Source organism: Nerophis ophidion, linkage group LG04 (assembly GCF_033978795.1).
Source record: "Nerophis ophidion isolate RoL-2023_Sa linkage group LG04, RoL_Noph_v1.0, whole genome shotgun sequence".
Classification (NCBI taxonomy): Eukaryota; Metazoa; Chordata; class Actinopteri; order Syngnathiformes; family Syngnathidae; genus Nerophis; species Nerophis ophidion.
In genome coordinates this window covers 13,872,749-13,893,963 of record NC_084614.1, presented here as the reverse complement: position 1 = coordinate 13,893,963, position 21,215 = coordinate 13,872,749, and the positions used below count along the sequence as shown (strand labels likewise).

The following is a 21,215-nucleotide window of genomic DNA, read 5'->3' as shown; positions in this document are numbered from 1 at the left end:
GTTCGCAGGTGGTCAGCGCACCCCCGTTCCTTTGCGGCCTCCTCCCAAATAAAGGCTACAACTGGTGTAAGTACGCATGCATACTTTGATTTGTACTTCAAAGAGTTAGTAGTCATTATGGTCTCACTTACAGTTTATGAACATCCACTTGCTGGGCATAAAAAGTTAGCATGCTCGGACTTAGCATACCGTATTTCCTTGAATTGCCGCCGGGTATAAGTTATCCGCATGCCTCCTTTTACCGCCGGGTCAAACTTGTTTTGCAAAATAATTAGCGCATGCCTCGGTTTACCGCCGGTCATATGCGTCACGTCACGAGTGTGTAACACGGGTGGGAAATAAGCCGTATTTCCTGATATATTACCTGCGCCGTTTCCACGTTTAATCTCGCGAGTTTAACACAGGCGCTCACGTGACCCGCTGCAGCCTATCGCGCTCTATTTGAGACACTAGTGATTTAGGGCTATATAAGTAAACATTGATTGATTGATTGATATAATCCAGCATTCCAAGATGGCTGCCAGGTGCTGTGGCTAAACGTGGGGACATCTGAAGCCGGTATGTTGTCGTTTGCCTGCATATTGTAAAAACAACCGTCCAACATTTTGCAACTAATTGTAAACTTATAGGTGCCGACCTTCAGGGCCCAAGTTGCGATGAGAGAGTGTGGCGATGTTAAGATATTAAGCCGAGTTGGTAAGTGAATTTGTTTGCTAATAGTAGCTTCTAGCCGTACCCATGTATTTTCTATGGGCGGTTAGCATCGGGTTTTAATCCCGTTACCTCCAATGTTTCTGATCCGATTGAATTTATAATTATGTCGAGTCTTTATTTTGGGTACTTACTTACGGTGACTGAGTGTTGTGGCATTTTAAGGCCTTTTGCATTTTTTATGCTGCATATTAACTGCTCTGAATGTTTGCATATTTATGTAATTGTTCCCTTTAGTTCTACAAATAGGAGATCGTTTCTGTTAAGGGTGTAATTATTATTATTTATTTCTATTTCATATGTGTCGTTTGGAAAGGTAAAATGTCTTTCTTTAAGTTGTATAACCGTTGCTATGGCTTCGGTTGCTTTGGTTACGGGCAGTTCCGTTTCCGCCGGCACGTTAAAGTGTTAAAAGAGCTCCGGCATTAACAAGCAACGTAGCGTCGGTAATACTACACGGGAGATAGTTCACCACGGTTGCAGTTCAGAGAAATAACCACTGTAAGCTTCCTATTTCAGTGTGTTATAAGTGACAGTTTATAAGTTGCACTCGTTAAAGTTTAGGACGTTTGGGCACTCACATTGCCAGTAATGGGGCGGGTGTGCTAACCGCAGCTCGCACGTGTGTTTGTTTGCTGCACAGTGACTTAACGAACGGCAAGTTTAGTCACGTATTAGTTAAGTTTGTTAAAGAGACCCTCTCCCCTGTGACTGTTTACTATTTGGAGAGCAAGTGTGGAACATTATAAAGAGTTTAGTTGTGTGCTATCGTGGCTACATTGCTGCGAGGGAAGTGGACAGCGCGAGTTGGGGAGTTAGCGTTTTGAGGGGGGACGAGTGTGTGAGTGTAATTAATGTGTGTTTATTATTGTCTGGTTATTGTATGTTTATGTGGTGTATATTGTAAATTGTTCAACTATATAAGCCGTCTCCTCTCACTCTCTCTTAGACTAGATTTGTTGGGTAAATAGTGAATAATTGGAGCATCCCCCCAAGGTAAATTACAGTCCTTTACAGGCTCCCGTACATTAACGTTTTTTTTTATTGAATGTGCTTTTCATGATGGTATCCTTACATCACACTCAAATGTATGAGCGCAGGCCTAAATTTACTGCATGCCTTTGGTAAGCGCCGGAGTGAGAAAAGGTTTAAAAATAATTAGCGCATATTGCTTTTACCGCATGCCTTTGGTAAGCGCAGGAGTGAGAAGAGGTTTTTAATTATTTAGCGGCCCGGCGGCAATTCAAGGAAATACGGAATATCAAGTACCGTGTTATACAACTCTAGGGTAAAACGGTTGTAAAAATTATCAAAAAATATTAGCATGCTAATGTCAGCATATATTAGGTTATGTGACTTTAAAGTGTATGGTTGTGAAATTAGCTAAAAAGTTAGCAGGCTAACAGTTGGAATACCGTATTTCCTCGAATTGCCGCAGTGCATATAGTATGCGCCTGCCTTGAATTACTGCCGGGTCAAATTTGCTTCCCAAAATAATTAGCGCATGCTTAGTATTACCGCCTGGTCAAACTCGTGATGTCACGAGTGACACTTCCCCTGTCATCATTTTCAAAATGGAGGAGGCTGATTTCAATACCGGTAATTTGAAATCGCATAAAGGGAAGAAGATTAAGAGCTATTCAGTAGGATTTAAGGTCCAAGCTTACATCACACTCAAATTTTTACTGAATACCTTTGGTAAGTGTCGGAGTGAGAAGAGGTTTTGAAATAATTAGCGCATGCTAAGTATTACCGCCTGGTCAAACTCGTGATGTCACGAGTGACACTTCCCCTGTCATCATTTTCAAAATGGAGGAGGCTGATTTCAATACCGGTAATTTGAAATCGCATAAAGGGAAGAAGATTAAGAGCTATTCAGTAGGATTTAAGGTCCAAGCTTACATCACACTCAAATTTTTACCGCATGCCTTTGGAAAGCGCAGGAGTGAGAAGAGGTTTTAAATACGGTATGTGGTGTATTGTGGCAAAATTGGCTAAAACATTAACATGTTAACAGTAGGCATACCTCATGTACCAAGGTTTGACTGTATGGTAAACCATTGTAAAATGTGTTAAAAGTTAGCATGCTAACAATTAACACGTCGTTTACCTAGTTCGGGAGTTGGCAACCCGCGGCTCTGGAGCTGCACGCGGCTCTTTAGCACCGCCCTAGTGGCTCTCTTTTTCAAAAATGTATAAAAAATGGAAAAAGATGAGAGGAAAAAAACATATTTTTTGTTTTAATATAGTTTGTGTAGGAGGACAAACATGACACAAAACTCCCTAATTGTTATAAAGCACACTGTTTATGTAAAACATGCTTCACTGATTCGAGTATTTGTCCTACTAATTTTGAACGTTCTTGAACTCACCGTAGTTTGTTCACATGTATAACTTTCTCCGACTTTCTAAGACGTGTTTTATGCCACTTCTTTTTCTGTCTCATTTTGTCCACCAAACTTTTAACGTTGTGCGTGAATGCACAAAGGTGAGTTTTGTTGATATTATTGACTTGTGTGGAGACATATTTCATATTTATCAGACATATTTGGTCACTGCATGACTGCAGGCTAATCGATGCTAACATGCTATTTAGGCTAGCTATATGTACATATTGCATCATTATGCCTCATTTGTAGCTATATTTGAGCTCATTTAGTTTCCTTTAGGTCCTCATAATTCAATTTATATCTCATGACACACTATCTGTATGTAATATGGCTTTTATTTTTTTGCGGCTCCAGACGGATTTGTTTTTGTATTTGTGGACCAATATGGCTCTTTCAACATTTTGGGTTGCTGACCTCTGACCTAGTGGTATGACAAAGTGGTGTATGCTGGGCAAATTGGCTAAAAGGTTAGCGCCTAACGTTAGCATTAGCAGTATTGAGTTTGGCGTAAACAGTTTTAAAAGTCAGCATGCTGACAAATAATGTGTCTTGTAACAAGTTATATGATATCAATGGTAAATGGGTTATACTTGTATAGCGTTTTTCTACCTTCAAGGTACCGGTACTCAAAGCGCTTTGACACTATTTCCACATTCACCCATTCACACACACTGATTGCGGAAGTTGCTATGCAAGGTCCTAACCCTACCCATTAGGAGCAAGGGTGAAGTGTCTTCCTCAAGGACACAACCAACGTGACGAGGTGGGGATTGAACCAGGAATCCTCAGGTTGCTGGCACGGCCGCTCTCCCAACCGCTCCATGCCTTCACCCTGTCAATGCGGTGTATGCCGGGTAAATTGACTAAAAAAGTTAGCATGCTAACAGTATATGTCGAGTACCAACTTATACAACTCTGGGGTGTATGGTGTCAAAATCGGCTAAAAAATTTGCATGCTAATAGTAGTATGCTAAAAGTTAGCAAATGTTGAGTGCAATGTTTTTGTCCTGGTCGTGGAACTGTGGACCAGCTCTATACTCTTGGCAGGGTTCTTAAGGGTGCATGGGAGTTTGCCCAACCAGTCTACATGTGCTTTGTGGACTTGGAGAAGGCATTCGACCGTGTCCCTCGGGAAGTCCTGTGGGGAGTGCTCAGAGAGTATGGGGTATCAGACTGTCTTATTGCGGCGGTCCGCTCCCTGTACGATCAGTGCCAGAGCTTGGTCCGCATTGCCGGCAGTAAGTCGAACACATTTCCAGTGAGGGTTGGACTCTGCCAAGGCTGTCCTTTGTTACAGATTCTGTTCATAACTTTTATGGACAGAATTTCTAGGCGCAGTCAAGGCGTTGAGGGGTTCAGGTTTGGTGACCGCGGGATTAGGTCTCTGCTTTTTGCAGATGATGTGGTCCTGATGGCTTCATCTGACCGGGATCTTCAGCTCTCACTGGATCGGTTCGCAGCCGAGTGTGAAGCGACCGGACTGAGAATCAGCACCTCCAAGTCCGAGTCCATGGTTCTCGCCCGGAAAAGGGTGGAATGCCATCTCCGGGTTGGGGAGGAGACCCTGCCCCAAGTGGAGGAGTTCAAGTACCTCGGAGTCTTGTTCACGAGTGAGGGAAGAGTGGATCGTGAGATCGACAGGTGGATCGGTGCGGCGTCTTCAGTAATGCGGACGTTGTACTGATCCGTTGTGGTGAAGAAGGAGCTGAGCCGGAAGGCAAAGCTCTCAATTTACCGGTCGATCTACGTTCCCATCCTCACATATGGTCATGCGCTTTGGGTCATGACCGAAAGGATAAGATCACGGGTACAAGCTGCCGAAATTAGTTTCTTCCGCCGTGTGGCGGGGCTCTACCTTAGAAACAGGATGAGAAGCTCTGCCATCCGGGAGGAACTCAAAGTAAAGCCGCTGCTCCTCCACATCGAGAGGAGCTAGATGAGGTGGTTCGGGCATTTGGTCAGGATGCCACCCGAACGCCTCCCTAGGGAGGTGTTTAGGGCACGTCCAACCGGTAGGAGGCCACGGGGAAGACCCAGGACACGTTGGGAAGACTATGTCTCCCGGCTGGCCTGGGAACGCCTCAGGATCCCCCGGGAAGAGCTAGACGAAGTGGCTGGGGCGAGGGAAGTCTGGGTTTCCCTACTTAGGCTGTTGCCCCCGCGACCCGACCTCGGATAAGCGGAAGAAGATGGATGGATGGAGTGCAATGTTATATGACAATGGGGTAAACAGTTGTAAAGTAAGTTTAAAAAGTTAATATGCTAACAGTTAATAATATATTTTAATGTACCAAGTTAATATTATGGCAGAAAAAGTTGGCATGTTAACGTTTGCATGCTAACAGTTAGCATATTTCAAGTACCAAGTTATGACTCTGGGTTGAACAGTAGTAAAACTTTAACATGTGTTGTGTCTGTAAGACTATTAGGACTATAAGGTGAATTGGGGACAAAATTGGCTAAAAAGCTACCTTGCTAACTTAGTATATGTCAAGTACCAAATTATACCACGGTTGTAAAATTTGTTTTTAAAAGTTACTATGCTAACAGTTAGCATAGTAACACTGAGGTGTATGGCGGAAACATTGGTTTAAAATCTAGCATGCTAACATTTAGCATATATCAACTACGGCTCTGGGGGCCCAAACTTTGCCATTCCTTGTCTTCTTGTCTTACATAAGGATTGTAAATTCCCTTAAAGTTCAGTTCCCCTTTAATAATTTCTCTATATCCTGTCAACATGCTGTGGTGAAATCGCGAAAATGAACACATGTCGGGGGGAAAAGCACATTTCAGCAAAAGTTGCTGGCTGGCCAACTTTTCTAAACCAGATTAAAGCTTGTTGATGGTGAACCCAGAGAGGCGTTCTGCAGCATGTGCAAAAATCATCCAAACTTTGCTCAATGTGCATCAATGCGATTCAATCTCTGATCATAAGTCGGCCATTAAAGGCAGGTTGCAGTTAACCTTGTCAAATTTCCTTTGGCGTGACTATTCTGCCCTCACTCTATGTGTTGAGGTTATACAGCTTGGCAGACAGCTAACAAACAATCAAAGACGTTCTAATAAAGTTCCAAAGCAGATGAATCCATTTAGGATCTGTTGATCTTGCTTACTTTTGTCTTGCACTTTACTTTTTTGTAAAACTGAAATACACACAATGACAAATGTATAAGCTATGTGATTCAAATAACATACTGAGCTGTAATATACAATATGTAAATATTAGCTTTACACAAATTTATACAGCACTATCATCAAACAAATACTGCTGAGTGTTGAAACTATTTTGATGGTGGAAATATATGACTGGCAGGCATTTCAAATCCGCAAAACATCCATTAAAGGGGAACATTATCACAATTTCAAAGGGGCTAAAAACAATAAAAATCAGATCCCAGAGGCTTGTTGTATTTTTTGAATTTTTTTTCAAAATTTTACCGGTCCCGGAATATCCCTAAATAAAGCTTTAAAGTGCCTTATTTTCCCTATCTTCGAAACCACTATCCATTTCCCTGTGACGTCATACAGTGCTGCCAATACAAACAACATGGCGGTTACCACAGCAAGATATAACGACATTAGCTCGGATTCAGACTCGGATTTCAGCGGCTTAAGCGATTCAACAGATTACGCATGTATTGAAACAGATGATCGGAGTATGGAGGCAGATAGCGAAAACGAAATTGAAGAAGAAATTGAAGCATTTGAGCGAATAGCTATTGACGCTATTCGGCCATACCGTGGGTGTACCTAATCAAGTGGCCCATAGCATGGCTGCCTTATAAGCATCGCCGGTAAAATGTGCAGACCAAACGATCAGGACTTACGCATCTTGTGACACTGGAGCAACTTAAATCCGTCGATTGGTAAGTGTTTGTTTCGCATTAAATGTGGGTATCTAGTTTCAAATGTACATACAGCTAGCGTAAATAGCATGTTAGCATCGATTAGCGTAGCATGTTAGCATCGATTAGCTGGCAGTCATGCCGTGACCAAATATGTCTGATTAGCACATAAGTCAACAACATCAACCAAACTCACCTTTGTGATTTTGTTGACTTAATCATTGCAAATGCATCTGCAGGTTATCCATACATCTCTGTGCCATGTCTCTTAGCATCGCCGGTCAAATGTGAAGACACTTTGGTACATTCAATGGGGGTCTGGCGGCAGATTTCTTGCCAGTGGTGCAACTTGAATCCCTCCCTGTTAGTGTTGTTACACCCTCCGACAACACACCGACGAGGCATGATGTCTCCAAGGTTCCAAAAAATAGTTGAAAAAACGGAAAATAACAGAGCTGACACCCGGTGTTTGTAATGTGAAAATGAATATGGCGGGTGTGTTACCCCGGTGACGTCACGTTCTGACGTCATCGCTAAAAGACCGATAAACAGAAAGGCGTTTAATTTTCCATAATTCACCCATTTAGAGTTCGTAAATCGGTTAAAAAAATACATGGTCTTTTTTCTGCAACATCAAGGTATATATTGACGCTTGCATAGGTTTGGTGATAATGTTCCCGTTTAAGACTGTACAAAAATCGTTTTTCAATAAACATCTTGGTATCAAATTTAACCACTTTCCACCTTAATATTGACTTATATAAACAAGTTAAACGGTTTACTTACAGACCTATATTTTCCAAGGCTTGTAAGAGCTAACACAACTTGTCTACTTCTCAATTGTCTCATGAACTGTACTGACATCGTCTACCCGGAAATTCCCAAACAAATCAAGCGTAGTATTTTCTTACCGCCACAAGGTGTCAGTAAGAGTCTATAATCAAACGGGCATAACAACTGCAACTTCAGCTGCCGCTACTGCAGAAAAATTAAATACAAATACCGTATTTTTCGGATTATAAGTCGCTTTGAAGTATACGTCGCACATGCCGGAAATGCATAATAAAGAAGGAAAAAAACATACACCGTATTTCCTTGAATTGCCGCAGGGCATATAGTATGCGCCTGCCTTTAATTACTGCCGGGTCAAACTCGCTTCGCAAAATAATTAGCGCATGCTTAGTATTACCACCTGGTCAAACTCGTGACGTCACGAGTGACACTTCCCCTGTCAACGTTTTCAAAATGGAGGAGGCTGATTTTAATACCGGTAATTTGAAATCTCATAAAGGGAAGAAGATTAAGAGCTATTCAGTAGGATTTAAGGTCCAAGCTTACATCACACTCAAATTTTAACTGCCGGTAAGTGCTGGAGTGAGATGAGGATTTAAAATAAAATAAATATAAGGATGTGGCATCACTTTAGATTTGCTCACATCTGTACGCACCCTGTATTAAAGCATAAAGATCTGGTATCGGCGCTACCGATATTTGAGTATCAATCCGCACATCACTACTACGTGTTTTAAAGAAAATTAAAAAAAATTAAAAATGAGCGCCTCTAGTTTAAATGCATCGACTGGAAATAGTTGTCAGTCAAATTCCACAGTGCTCGTGCATGATAGATGTTACCATTTCATGCTTTTGTTCTTCTCTGGCTTTTTTCTTTTTTTTCTTTTTGCAGGCATCAAAAGGCTTTGGAAGAGGAACTACCCCAACACCCGCAGGTGGAATAAAGCCAACAAAGGTGTGTCTTACAAACAGGGATGGGAATCGATAAGATTTTACCAGTTTCGATTTGTTGAACGGTTCCCTTATCCAAAAATAAGGACAAAAAGGTGGATTAGTATCAGTTTGGTTTATTTTAGAACACAGGTGTCAAATTCAAGGTCCGGGGCCAGATCTGTCTCAACACATCATTTTATATGGCCCACAAATATGTCCATAAAGTACCTTTTTATTTGATTTTTTTTTTTTAATGTATGGACTGCATGAAATTGCATATCTTTGAAACTTTTGATATCATCTAATATTGCAACAAATTCATTAAACTTTCCACACATTTTTAATGTCTTATAAATACCTGAATATATGCGTGACTTGAGATTTTTAAGCAAGTTATTTATCAAATTATAAAAATGACAATGGATTTTACGGTAAATTTTACGGTTTTTACAACATGCATAAATTTAAAAAATTCTACCACTTTTTTTTTTTTTCTGTCGAAGTAGCTGTAAAAGCTACAGTTTTTGAAATTTTTTACAGCGTACGAGAAAAAATTAGATGTACTGTAAATTCCGAACAATAAGCCGCTACTTTTTTCCTACGCTTTATACCCTCCGGCTTATAAAACGGAACGGCTAATTTATGAATTTTTCTGCCCAAGCAGCCATACAGTTTAGAATTTTACCATTAGTATTCAACAGACACTAACAACGTGTTATTGTTGTTATAATTAGCTAATGCTACCGACGCTAGCTTGATTACCATTTCGATAGCACGCACTAATATGCATGAAAACACTCCAGCAGATGTCACACAGGGGACGCTTTAGGAAGTAAGATTTTACTGAATTTTATTGTAAAACTTACTCATGTTGCTAAGAGTGACGAATGAAGGATCGATACGAGCAGAAACGCTACGGGCGGCTAGAAGATGAAATGGCACTTCTACTTCCGGTTGAAAGCTCTCAACCAGGGGCCGCAATGAGGAAAGTCTATCCCGACAACTGCAGATATTTTTGTTATTTCGTTCGAAAATAGAACAAGCACAATGTGAAAATTCACACATTACAAGTAATCCTTTTGACAAAACACTCCAAGTTAGTTAAAAGTTCTGAGGAAAAGATGGGTGTAGTTTCAAAAGGAAAATTATTGGTGTAGTTTCAAAAGGAAAACATCGGTGTAGTTTCAAAAACACCATGACGAACACAATAGACTTAAACATTGTCTCAATGTTTTTAAACAGCCATTAAACTTTAAGCACTTCCTGTTTAACATTCTCATGTTGGCGGTTCTTTCAAAACCTGTTTGGAAAAGCAATCGGGTGTTTACTCAAACCGCCGCATTGCTGACATCTGCAACTGCCACAACACATTCATTTATCATCATTCAAGTATTCCTATTGTCAAAATGACACCATGATAGCCAAATGTTAGGTAACATAATTACAAAGTTAACCAGTGTGAACATTTAAACATAAAATAAAACAAAGCAAACAAATGTAGAGAAACACATTTTTACAAAGGAGTTCAGGGTGCGCATCACTCCGTTAACCAATTGCGAGCCCTGCATAGAACTAACTACAAAGATGGTCATGTTGACTTAAGTCTTTGCATCTTACTATTTCTTTATTTTATCCTTAAAATAGATCATTTACAACGAAAGAAGGTATTGTGCATTAGTCTGCCATATGAACAGTGCCATATGTGCCTTTTGTTTATACCCAGATTGCTATTGCGACATCCAGGGGGGACATTTAGAACAGCAGCTCGTTTTTGTACTTAGCAAACTCGCCTTGCTGGCCGAATTCAACCTGTTCGAAACACCTGCTCTAAACAGAATCAAATCAAATCAACTTTATTTATAGAGCACATTTACCACAGGGGTAGCCAAAGTGCTTTACAATGGGCAGGTTAAAAGATAATACGAGAAGCAAGCAAACACAACACAAACAGAACACGATAAAAAATAAATAAATAAAACATAAAAACAGGTTCACAGCAGGTGTATTATGGGGTGCCATTGCAGGATGGATAATAACTCAGTGTTAAAAGCCATGGAATAAAAGTATGTTTTTAAGAGAGATTTAAAAACAAGAAGAGAGGAGGCTTGTCTAACACTCAGAGGTAGGTCGTTCCAGAGCTTGGGAGCAGCAGCGGAAAAAGCTTTGTCACCACTTAGCTTCAACCTTGTGTCAGGGATCGTCAGTAGCAGCTGATCGGCTGATCTTAGGGATCGGGGGGCAGTAAGGCTGAAGGAGGTCGGAGAGATATGTTGGCACGAGGTTGTTTAGACATTTAAAAGCAAATAGAAGGAGTTTAAATTTGATTCGGTAACGCACAGGGAGCCAGTGAAGAGACTCTAATATAGGGGTGATGTGCTCACGTCTGCGGGTCTGTGTTAGCAGACGAGCAGCAGAGTTCTGCACGAGCTGCAGGCGGGCGAGGGAGGCCTGACTAATGCCTACATACAGGGCATTGCAGTAGTCTAAACGAAGGGAGCACAGCAGCACCTGCATTGAGCCAACTCGTCCAAAAGATGGCACCATGGCACAAACGATAACACACTATTTCAATGTCTTTGCTTGTTTTGTTGGAAATCTTTTTGCTTTGCTGACGCGTCTGCGAAGAAAAATCCATAGATCAGCCGCACTGTTTTATAGGCCGCAGTGTTTAAAGCGTAGGAAAAAGTAGTGGATTGTAGTCCGGAACTTACGGTATTACAAGTAGGTCTGTCGCAATTATTTTCGTCTTTGCTTGTTTTGTTGGAAATCTTTTTGCTTTGCTGACGTCTGCGAAGAAAAATCCATAGATCAGCCGCACTGTTTTATAGGCCGCAGTGTTTAAAGTGTAGGAAAAAGTAGTGGCTTGTAGTCCGGAACTTACGGTATTACAAGTTGGTCTGTTGCAATTATTTTCTTGTAAAATGTAGCCCCATTTTGGAGTGTTTACACGGCATGAGCGCCATTTTGCTGTCTGACGTGATTACGCACCTTGGGTGATATTTCCACTCGCAAGAATTGTTACGGCAGGGGTAGGGAACCTATGGCTCTTTTGATGACTGCATCTGGCTCTCAGATAAATCTTAGCTGACATTGCTTAACACGATAAGTAATGAATAATTCCGCTGGTAATCACATTGTTAAAAATAACGTTCAAAATCTAAAACAATCTCATGCCTTTTAATCCATCCATCCGTTTTCTTCCGCACCTGTTCAAGAAATAACAATGTTATTAAAAATAATTAAAGACTTACTATACTCTAAAAATGTCGTTCTTACTTAAAAAATGCACGCATTTAGTTGTATTCAGTGTTAAAAAATATGATATGGCTCTCTCGGAAATACATTTAAAAGTATTCGGCTATCATGGCTCTCTCAGCCAAAAAGGTTCCCGACCCTTGTGTTAGAGCAGGGGTAGGGAACCTATGGCTCTAGAGCCAGATGTGGCTCTTTTGATGACTGTATCTGGCTCTCGGATAAATCTGAGCTGACATTCCTTAACACGATAAGTAATAAATAATTCCACTTGTAATCACATTGTTAAAAATAACGTTCAAAATATAAAAAATTCTCATGCTTTTTTATGTTCAAGAAGTTGCGTTAATGGTAAGTAGTAATTTATTTATTATTGGTTAGTGTGGGGCTTGCCCTCCTGGGGGTTCTTCAGACCACCAAGCACCGACATGGGAGCCCTTTTCAGGGTTACATTATTGTTTTATTTTTCAATAGGTTCTCAGTTGCTTTCCGGCAATTGTATTTTTTTTCTCTCGCTCGCGCTCTGGCTCCAGCCTCCACCCCGTCTCTCCTCCTGGCTGCTGCTTATAACAGAGCGACAGGTGATTAGATAACAAGGTCCAGGTGGGCCATCTACGCACCTGTCACTGATTTCGAGGCCGGTCCTGGGACACCCAAGTTTGCAGCAGGCCCACGGGCCACGCCCCCACCACAGTTAGCTTCAGAATAACAATGTTATTACAAAGAATAAGAAACCTATTATACTCTAGAAATGTTGGTCTTACTTAAAAATGCACGCGTTTAGTTGTGTTCAGTGTTATTAAATATTATATGGCTCTTACGGAAATACATTTTTAAATATTTGGCTTTCATGGCTCTCTCCGCCAAAAAGGTTCCCGACCCCTGTGTTAGAGGATTGTTTAAATAAAAGAAAAAGGCAAGCGATTCCAAGGAAGGGATACACTGGGAACCGGTTTTTGAATGCCATCTCTACTTACATAGTTGACTATGTTCCATTGTGGACTCTTCAACGTGTCGTGGTGATTTTGTCCTCCAAGGTTCAAGGGTCAACAGGCCGCCCAAACATCGGGAGAGTCACAGCCGGAAGAAAAGGACGGAGGCGAAACCCACCGTGTTCAAGGTAAGCCTGCCTCTTACTGAAGGTCCGCTGCTGCTGGAGAGGACCTCTTTCAGCCAGGAGAGCCCGCCCGGCTCGCCGGTCCCGTGGCCCAAATCTCAAAATGCTGAGCCTAATTTGGAGTCGGAGGTGCCCGGTTTGAACATAAACTCTGAGCCGCTTGCCGAGAGCCAGTCCTTCAACGTGAGTCTTGGCGAGGATCGATACGTTCCGGCTGACTTGGCTGTGGAGCACTACGTCGGTCAGCCCAACATGGACGACACAAACCCGGGGACGAACTGCATGAACGAGTGGCAAAGTGGTGCGCCGGGCGCCGAGTGGTCCGCCTACAGCCACGCCTTCTCGCACAAAGAGGACTACGCCTTGCAGTTTTACAACTCTTCCTCACGCCCGAGTGGGAACGCTCACTCGGACGTTCCCGCCACCGCGTGCCACTTTGACTACCGGCATCAGCCCACCGCCCCGTCCACGTCACACGGCATCAGCAGTGTCGCTATGGTCACCGCTGGGCACCACCTCAACGCCCAGAAGATGCCGCCTCCCTTCGTTTACCCCCCCGCTGCCCATGGCAACGGCACGGCCCCGGCGGGACACAGCGTCCACATTCACGGGATCAAGCAGGAGCGATATCAGACATACACGCAATTCCAAAGCGGGCCCGCCCAGGCGGACCAGACCTACTGGACTCAACCTGTGGCCTACCAGGACGTCCAATTTGGTCAAGGGCAGGTGTACCAGGGTTATAACACGTCGCCCTGGGGATCACAGCCCTCGCCTTACTGTCCACACCCAGGCGGACACTGGGGTGCTCACCTGAATGCATCTGTCCCACCTGGGCCAGCTCTCTGAAGCCACCAGCTCTGACAAAATACCAATATTTACTTGGATTGACACTTTTTTTGTTTGTTTACTTTCATTTGGTTTGAGGGAAAAGATCAATCTATTTGCCACAATGTGGAGAAGTAAAAAGGGACACTGTTTGACTGTTATAATTTTAAGGCAATTTTCACCATGGGTCCAGTATAGTTGTCCACATAACTCCTACAAATGTGAAAATGGACATTGAACACATTTTGGGTGTTGCATCATGTGTGTCGCCTGATGGTGCGTTTGTGTGTTCAGATGGAAACGTTCTGTAATGCTAAAATTTTGTTCAATTTGCATTTCCTATATAAACCATCAGAAGTGTGTGACGACTTGGTGCCTGTTTACTTAGGGGATTTTTAAAAACTGTATTAAGACTTGTCCAGGGTGTACTCCACCTTCAGCCCTAATGCAGCCGAGATAGGCTACAGCACCCCCCGCAACCCCAAAAAGGGACAAGCGGTAGAAAATGGATGGATGGAATTAGACTTAGACAAACTTTAATGATCCACAAAGGAAATTGTTCCACGCAGTAGCTCAGTTACAAATGATGGAAAAGATGGAAAGGACAATGCAGGTATAACATATATACGTAATATTTACATAATATGTACAGTATGATACATACTCATATATTAATTACTGATGTCTTACTGTCCATCCATCCACCTTATTTCGCTTATCAGAGGTCGGGTCTCGGGGGCAGCAGCCTAAGCAAGGAAGCCCATACTTTCGTCTCCACAGCCACTTTGTCCAGCTCTTCCCGGGCGATCCCGAACGTTCCCAGGCCAACCGGGACACATAGTCTTCCCAAAGTGTCCTGGGTCTTCCCCGTTGGCCTCCTACCGGTCGGTCGTGCCCTAAACACCTCACTTGGGAGGGGTTCGGGTGGCATCCTGACCAGATGCCCGAACCACCTCATCTAGCTCCTCTCCATGTGGATGGCAGAGCTTCTCACCCTATCTCTAAGGGAGAGAAGGTAGGGTCTTCCAAGACAAATAGGTCCTAGGTGAGGGATCAGACAAAGAGCAGCTCGAAGACCTCTATCAAGAAAACAAACCAAGACCCAGATTTCCGTCGCCTGGACGCGGGTCACCGGGGCCCCCCTCTGGAGCCAGGCCCGGAGGTGAGGCCTGTTTCCATGGGCACAGCCCGAAGAGGCAACGTGGGCCCCACCTCCAATGGGCTCACCACCCGTAGCAGGGGCCATAGAGGTCGGGCGCGATGTGGGCTGGGCGGCAGCCGAAGGCAGGGCACTTGGTAGTCAGATCCTCGGCGACATAAACTAGAAAAGTAAAATTTTTAAAACAAGTCAAATGCTTTAGTTGCTGTTTTTTGTTGAATTTGATACACTTCCACTTTAGAGCCAACATTTAAAACAAGTGTAGCCTATTTTTATGGTTTTGCTTCTTTGTGATGTTAAAGGCCTACTGAAAGCCACTACTACCGACCACGCAGTCTGATAGTTTATATATCAATGATGAAATATTAACATTGCAACACATGCCAATACGGCTTTTTAGTTTACTAAATTGCAATTTTAAATTTTCCGCGAAGTATCCTGTTTAAAACGTCGCGGAATGATGACGCGTGCGCGTGACGTCACGGATTGTAGCGGACATGTTGTTCCAGCCCCGATCCCAGCTATAAGTCATCTGCTTTAATCACATAGTTACACAGTATTCTGGACATCTGTGTTGCTGAATCTTTTGCAATTTGTTCAATTAATAATGGAGACGTCAAAGTAGAAAGATGTAGGTGGTAAGCGGTGTATTGTGGCTGCCTTTAGCAACACAAACACAGCCAGTGTTTCCTTGTTTACATTCCCGAAGGTGAAGCTTTACTATGGAACAGATAGGTCAAGCAAACATGGTTCTCTACCACATGTCAACCGGCAGGTTTCGGTGAGAAAATTGTGCTAATAAGTCGGCTCTTACCGTAAACATGAGCGGAGCTTGCGTCGTTCCTCGTGCACCTGTCAAAGAGGCAGTTGCGGACTCCCTTCCCTCCTCCGACCGGCCGCCCCTGAACGTGGGATGCTTCCACCGTGGAGGAGGGGGGGGAAAAAAAAGCTCAACCCGGCCCGACCGGCTGCCTTCGCTTCGCCTTGTCGAGAAATGCGGCTTCCCTCGTAGACACTGGCGGTGAACACACCTGTGGCCACACCCCTCCGACTTTCAGGTATGACTATATAATCTCACTAAAACACTAGTAACACAATAAGCAGATAAAGGATTTTCCAGAATTATCCTAGTAAATGTGTCTAATAACATCTGAATCGCTCCCACTGCCCTGTCTTTTTCTTTTTTTTTTTCCTAGTCCTTCACTCTCTCTTTCCTCATCCACGAATCGTTCATACTCCCTCAAATTAATGGGGAAATTGTCGCTTTCTTGGTCCCAATCGCTTTCGCTGCTGGTGGCCGTGATTGTAAACAATGTGAGGATGTGAGCAGCTCCACAACCCGTGGCGTCACGCGCACATCGTCTGCTACTTCCGGTACAGGCAAGGCTTTTTTATTACCGACCAAAAGTTGCAAACTTTATTGTCGATGCTCTCTACTAAATCCTTTCAGCAAAAATATGGCAGTATCGTGAAATTATCACGTATGACACATAGAATGGACATGCTATCCCCGTTTAAATAAGAACATCTCATTTCAGTAGGCCTTTTAAGTTCTTGTTATACGGTATATTCCTTGTGCTCTTATTTTGAAGGCGAAAAGAGTGGAAGTGGTGTCACGTTGGAATGGAGCGGAGGTTTCGAAAAGAGAAAATAAAGTGGTCGTCGTGTAAAACTAAACTTTTTATTTTATAGTTTTGTACAGTATAGGCGACTTATATAAACCCTCGGTTACACAACCAGCGGTGTTTTGTTTTTTTTTTTAAATAAAAAAAGCTACTTCCGGTACTATTGAACGCGTCATGACGAGCAAGCGGAAGTGCCGAGCTAGCAAAGCTAGGCTAACTAGCTGGTGTGTAAACACGGTTGGGAAGTTGGGTAGCTGCGTTGCTTTGATGAGTGTGCATTTATTGTCGTTTATTGGACTTCTGGAGTGAGACAGCAGCCACAAACAACACGGTAGAGGAGCAACCGAAGCGGCCGCTGTCGGTTAAAACTCGCAACGGCGACGTTTGGCGTGTGGTCGACATGTCCTCTTTCTCCGAGGCGGCTCTAGAGAAGAAGCTGTCCGAGCTCAGCAACTCCCAGCAAAGTGTGCAGACGCTGTCGCTGTGGCTCATCCATCACAGGAAACACGCCAAGACCATCGTGGACGTCTGGTTTAACGAACTCGTCAAAGGTAAGCAGTCGGAACAGGTAAGGAGTGAGGGGCGCCAACAAAGCGTGCTAGCATCTGGTGCTAAGTCAACCATCATTTCCAGGCTTCGAGAACTCCCCTTCACTTCTTTCAAATGCTCTGGCTTAGTTTAAAACGTTTACATCACTTAATTGTCACTATGGGGGGGGGGGGAAGCAATGTACGTGTGAGTGATACTGATAAAGTTGATATCGGTCCGATATCAAAATTGAACCAATGTTGATATCGGACCGATATCATCCATCCATTTTCTACCGTTTATTCCCTTTCGGGGCCGCGGGGGGCACTGGCGCCTATCTCAGCTACAATCGGGCGGAAGGCAGGGTACACCCTGGACAAGTCGCCACCTCATCGCAGGGCCAACACAGATAGACAGACAACATTCACACTCACATTCACACATTAGGGCCAATTTAGTGTTGCCAATCAACCTATCCCCCAGGTGCATGGTTTTGGAAGTGGGAGGAAGCCGGAGTACCCGGAGGGAACCCACGCATTCACGGGGAGAACATGCAAACTCCACACAGAAAGATCCCAAGCCTGGATTTGAACCCAGGACTGCAGGAACTTCTTATTGTGAGGCAGACGCACTAACCCCTCGGCCACCGTGAAGCCCGGACCGATATCAACATTCTCTTAAAGTCAGCCGACACGTCATCGTTGAACAGTGCCATACGGGTCATATCAATGTCATTGATTTCACCCTTGACACTCAGCATCAAGGGTGGTGGAATCACCAAAATGATTCCCCAGCGCAGCCATCGCTGCTGCTCACTGCTCCCCTCACCTCCCATGGGGTGGAACAAGTATAATGCATATGTTCCTTTTTGACAGTACTTGAATGTATAGTAGTCTGCATTTATATTATTCACGTGTGACTAATGCTGTATAATAGACTGTATTCATAATATTCAAATGTGAATAATGATAAAATAAATAAATGATAAATGGGTTGTACTTGTATAGCGCTTTTCTACCTTCAAGGTACTCAAAGCGCTTTGACACTACTTCCACATTTACCCATTCACACACACATTCACACACTGATGGAGGGAGCTGCGGTGCAAGGCGCTAACCAGCACCCATCAGGAGCAAGGGTGAAGTGTCTTGCTCAGGACACAACGGACGTGACGAAGTTGGTACTAGGTGGGGATTGAACCAGGGACCCTCGGGTTGCGCACGATCACTCTCCCAACACGCCACGCCGTCCCTGCTGTATAATAGACTGTATTCATAATATTCACATGTGAATAATGCTTTATAACTGACTATATTCTTCACATGTGAATAATGCTGTATAATAAAAAGTATTTATATTATTCACATTTGAATAATGCTGTATCACAGACTGTATATTATTCATATGTGAATAATGCTGTATAATAGACTATATCATTCGCATATGAATAATGCTGTATAATAGGCTATATTATTCACATGTGAATAATGCTGTATAATACACTGTATTATTCACATGTGAATAATGCTGTATAATTGACTATTTATATTCTTCACATGTGAATAATGCCGCGTAATAAACTGTATTTATATTATTCACATGTGAATAATGCTGTATAATAGGCTATATTATTCACATGTGAATAATGCTGAATAATACACTGTATTATTCACATGTGAATAATGCTGTATAATAGACTGTATTCATAATATTCACATGTGAATAATGCTGTATAATTGACTATATTATTCACATGTGAATAATGTTGTGTAATAAACTGTATTTATATTATTCACATGTGAATAATGCTGTATCAGAGACTATATTATTCACGTGAAGAATGCTGTATAATACACTATTATTCAAATGTGAATAATGCTGTATAATAGACTGTATTCATAATATTCACCTGTGAATAATGCTGTATAATTGACTATTTATATTCTTCACATGTGAATAATGCCGTGTAATAAACTGTATTTATATTATTCACATGTGAATAATGCTGTATCAGAGACTGTATATTATTCACATGTGAATAATGCTGTATAATAGACTATATTATTTGCATGTGAATAATGGGCTATATTATTCACATGTGAATAATGCTGTATAATACACTGTATTATTCACATGTGAATAATGCTGTATAATAGACTGTATTCATAATATTCACATGTGAATAATGCTTTATAATTGACTATTCATATTATTCACATGTGAATAATGCTGTGTATTAAACTGTATTTATATTATTCACATGTGAATAATGCTGTATCAGAGACTGTATATTATTCACATGTGAATAATGCTGTATAATAGACCATATTATTCGCATGTGAATAATGCTGTATAATACACTGTATTATTCACATGTGAATAATGCTGTATAATACACTGTATTCATAATATTCACATGTTAATAATGCTATATAATTGACTTTATATTCTTCACATGTAAATAATGCTGTATAATAAACTGTATTTATATTATTCACATGTGAATAATGCTGTATCACAGACTGTATATCATTCATATGTGAATAATGCTGTATAATTGACTATATTATTTGCATGTGAATAATGCTCTATAATAGACTATATTATTCACTTGTGAATAATGCTGTATAATACACTCTATTATTCTCATGTGAATAATGCTGTATAATAGACTGTGGTTATATTATTCACATGTGAATAATGCTGTATAATAGACTGTATTTATATTATTCATATGTGAATAATGCTGTATAATTGACTGTATTTATATTATTCACGTGAATAATGCTGGATAATAGACTGTTTTTATATTATTCTCATGTCAATAATGCTGTATAATAGACTATTCATAATATTCATATGTGAATAATGCTGTATAATTGACTATTTATATTCTTCACATGTGAATAATGCTGTATAATAAACTGTATTTATATAATTCACATGTGAATAATGCTGTTTCACAGACTGTATATTATTCATATGTGAATAATACTGTATAATAGACTATATTATTCGCATGTGAATAATGCTGTATAATAGACTATATTAGTCACATGTGAATAATGCTGTATATTCCATTGTATTATTCACATGTGAATAATGCTGTATAATAGACTGTGTTTATATTATTCACATGTGAATAATGGTGTATAATAGACTGTATTTATATTATTCACATGTGAATAATGCTGTATAATAGACTGTATTTATATTACTCACATGTGAATAATGCTGTATAATAGACTGTATATTATTCACATGTGAATAATGCTGTTGATTGTCATGTCAAGGCTGGATGTACATTTGCTCAACAGTAAGTATTTGCTGTCGTCCAGCATTCTGTTTTTGTTAACTTTGTAGCCAGTTCAGTTTTAGTTTGGTTTTGCATAGCCTTCCCTAAGCTTCAATGCCTTTTTTTAGGGGCACTCACCTTTTGTTACTCTGCCGAGCTAAAGACAGCGCAGGCACTCAACAACAACACATCATTTGCAGATAATTAGTGGTTTGCAAAAAATATTTTTAACCCAAATAGGTGAAATTAGATAATTTCACAGTAATTGAAAGACACTGCTCTATGTTGTGTTTTGGAAAAAGGTAATCATAAATGTTACTTAAGTCATAAAAACAATTATACAAAACAAAACACTTTTTTTTTGCATAGATAAAAGTCATCAGTTATAAACATTAATTCACTTTCTTATTTTATTCATTGATCTAAACTTTATCGCTCACAGTATTTTTTTTCTATGTTTTTATTGTAAGATTTTCAGAATGTGTTTGTTCTATTTTTGGCCAAAGTAAAACATAGAAAGCAATCTGAAGTTGTCTTTATTTTTTAATTTTAGAGCCATGATTTTAATAGTCCGGCACATGTTTTTTGCTCCATGCGACTCCTGCGCTAAAATTAGTTTGTAACCCTTGGTTTAATGGAACAGGCAAAAATGAAGTCGGAGAAAATGCCTTCGTTTATAAATTAATTAATGTTTCTGTGCGGCCCAGTTGTGATTGTGTCACGGACAGGTAACGGTC

General features: G+C 41.4%; 2 protein-coding genes across 4 annotated transcripts in view; both read left to right on the top strand.

Moving 5' to 3' along the window:
• The window catches only part of LOC133550948 (uncharacterized), a 29,338-nt gene extending 15,105 nt beyond the window's left edge, over positions 1 to 14,233 (top strand). The window contains exons 10-12 of the mRNA XM_061897130.1: positions 9 to 66; positions 8,634 to 8,696; positions 12,964 to 14,233. Of these exons, the coding sequence (XP_061753114.1) occupies positions 9 to 66; positions 8,634 to 8,696; positions 12,964 to 13,892 (1,050 nt within the window). The 3' untranslated portion in view covers positions 13,893 to 14,233. The remainder of the gene's footprint in view (positions 1 to 8; positions 67 to 8,633; positions 8,697 to 12,963) is intronic.
• Positions 14,234 to 16,840: 2,607 nt separating this feature from the next.
• The window catches only part of LOC133550947 (regulation of nuclear pre-mRNA domain-containing protein 1A-like), a 28,554-nt gene continuing 24,179 nt past the window's right edge, over positions 16,841 to 21,215 (top strand). For all 3 annotated transcript variants that reach the window (XM_061897128.1, XM_061897127.1, XM_061897129.1), the window contains exon 1: positions 16,841 to 17,206. In XM_061897128.1, the coding sequence (XP_061753112.1) occupies positions 17,056 to 17,206 (151 nt within the window). In that variant the 5' untranslated portion in view covers positions 16,841 to 17,055. The remainder of the gene's footprint in view (positions 17,207 to 21,215) is intronic.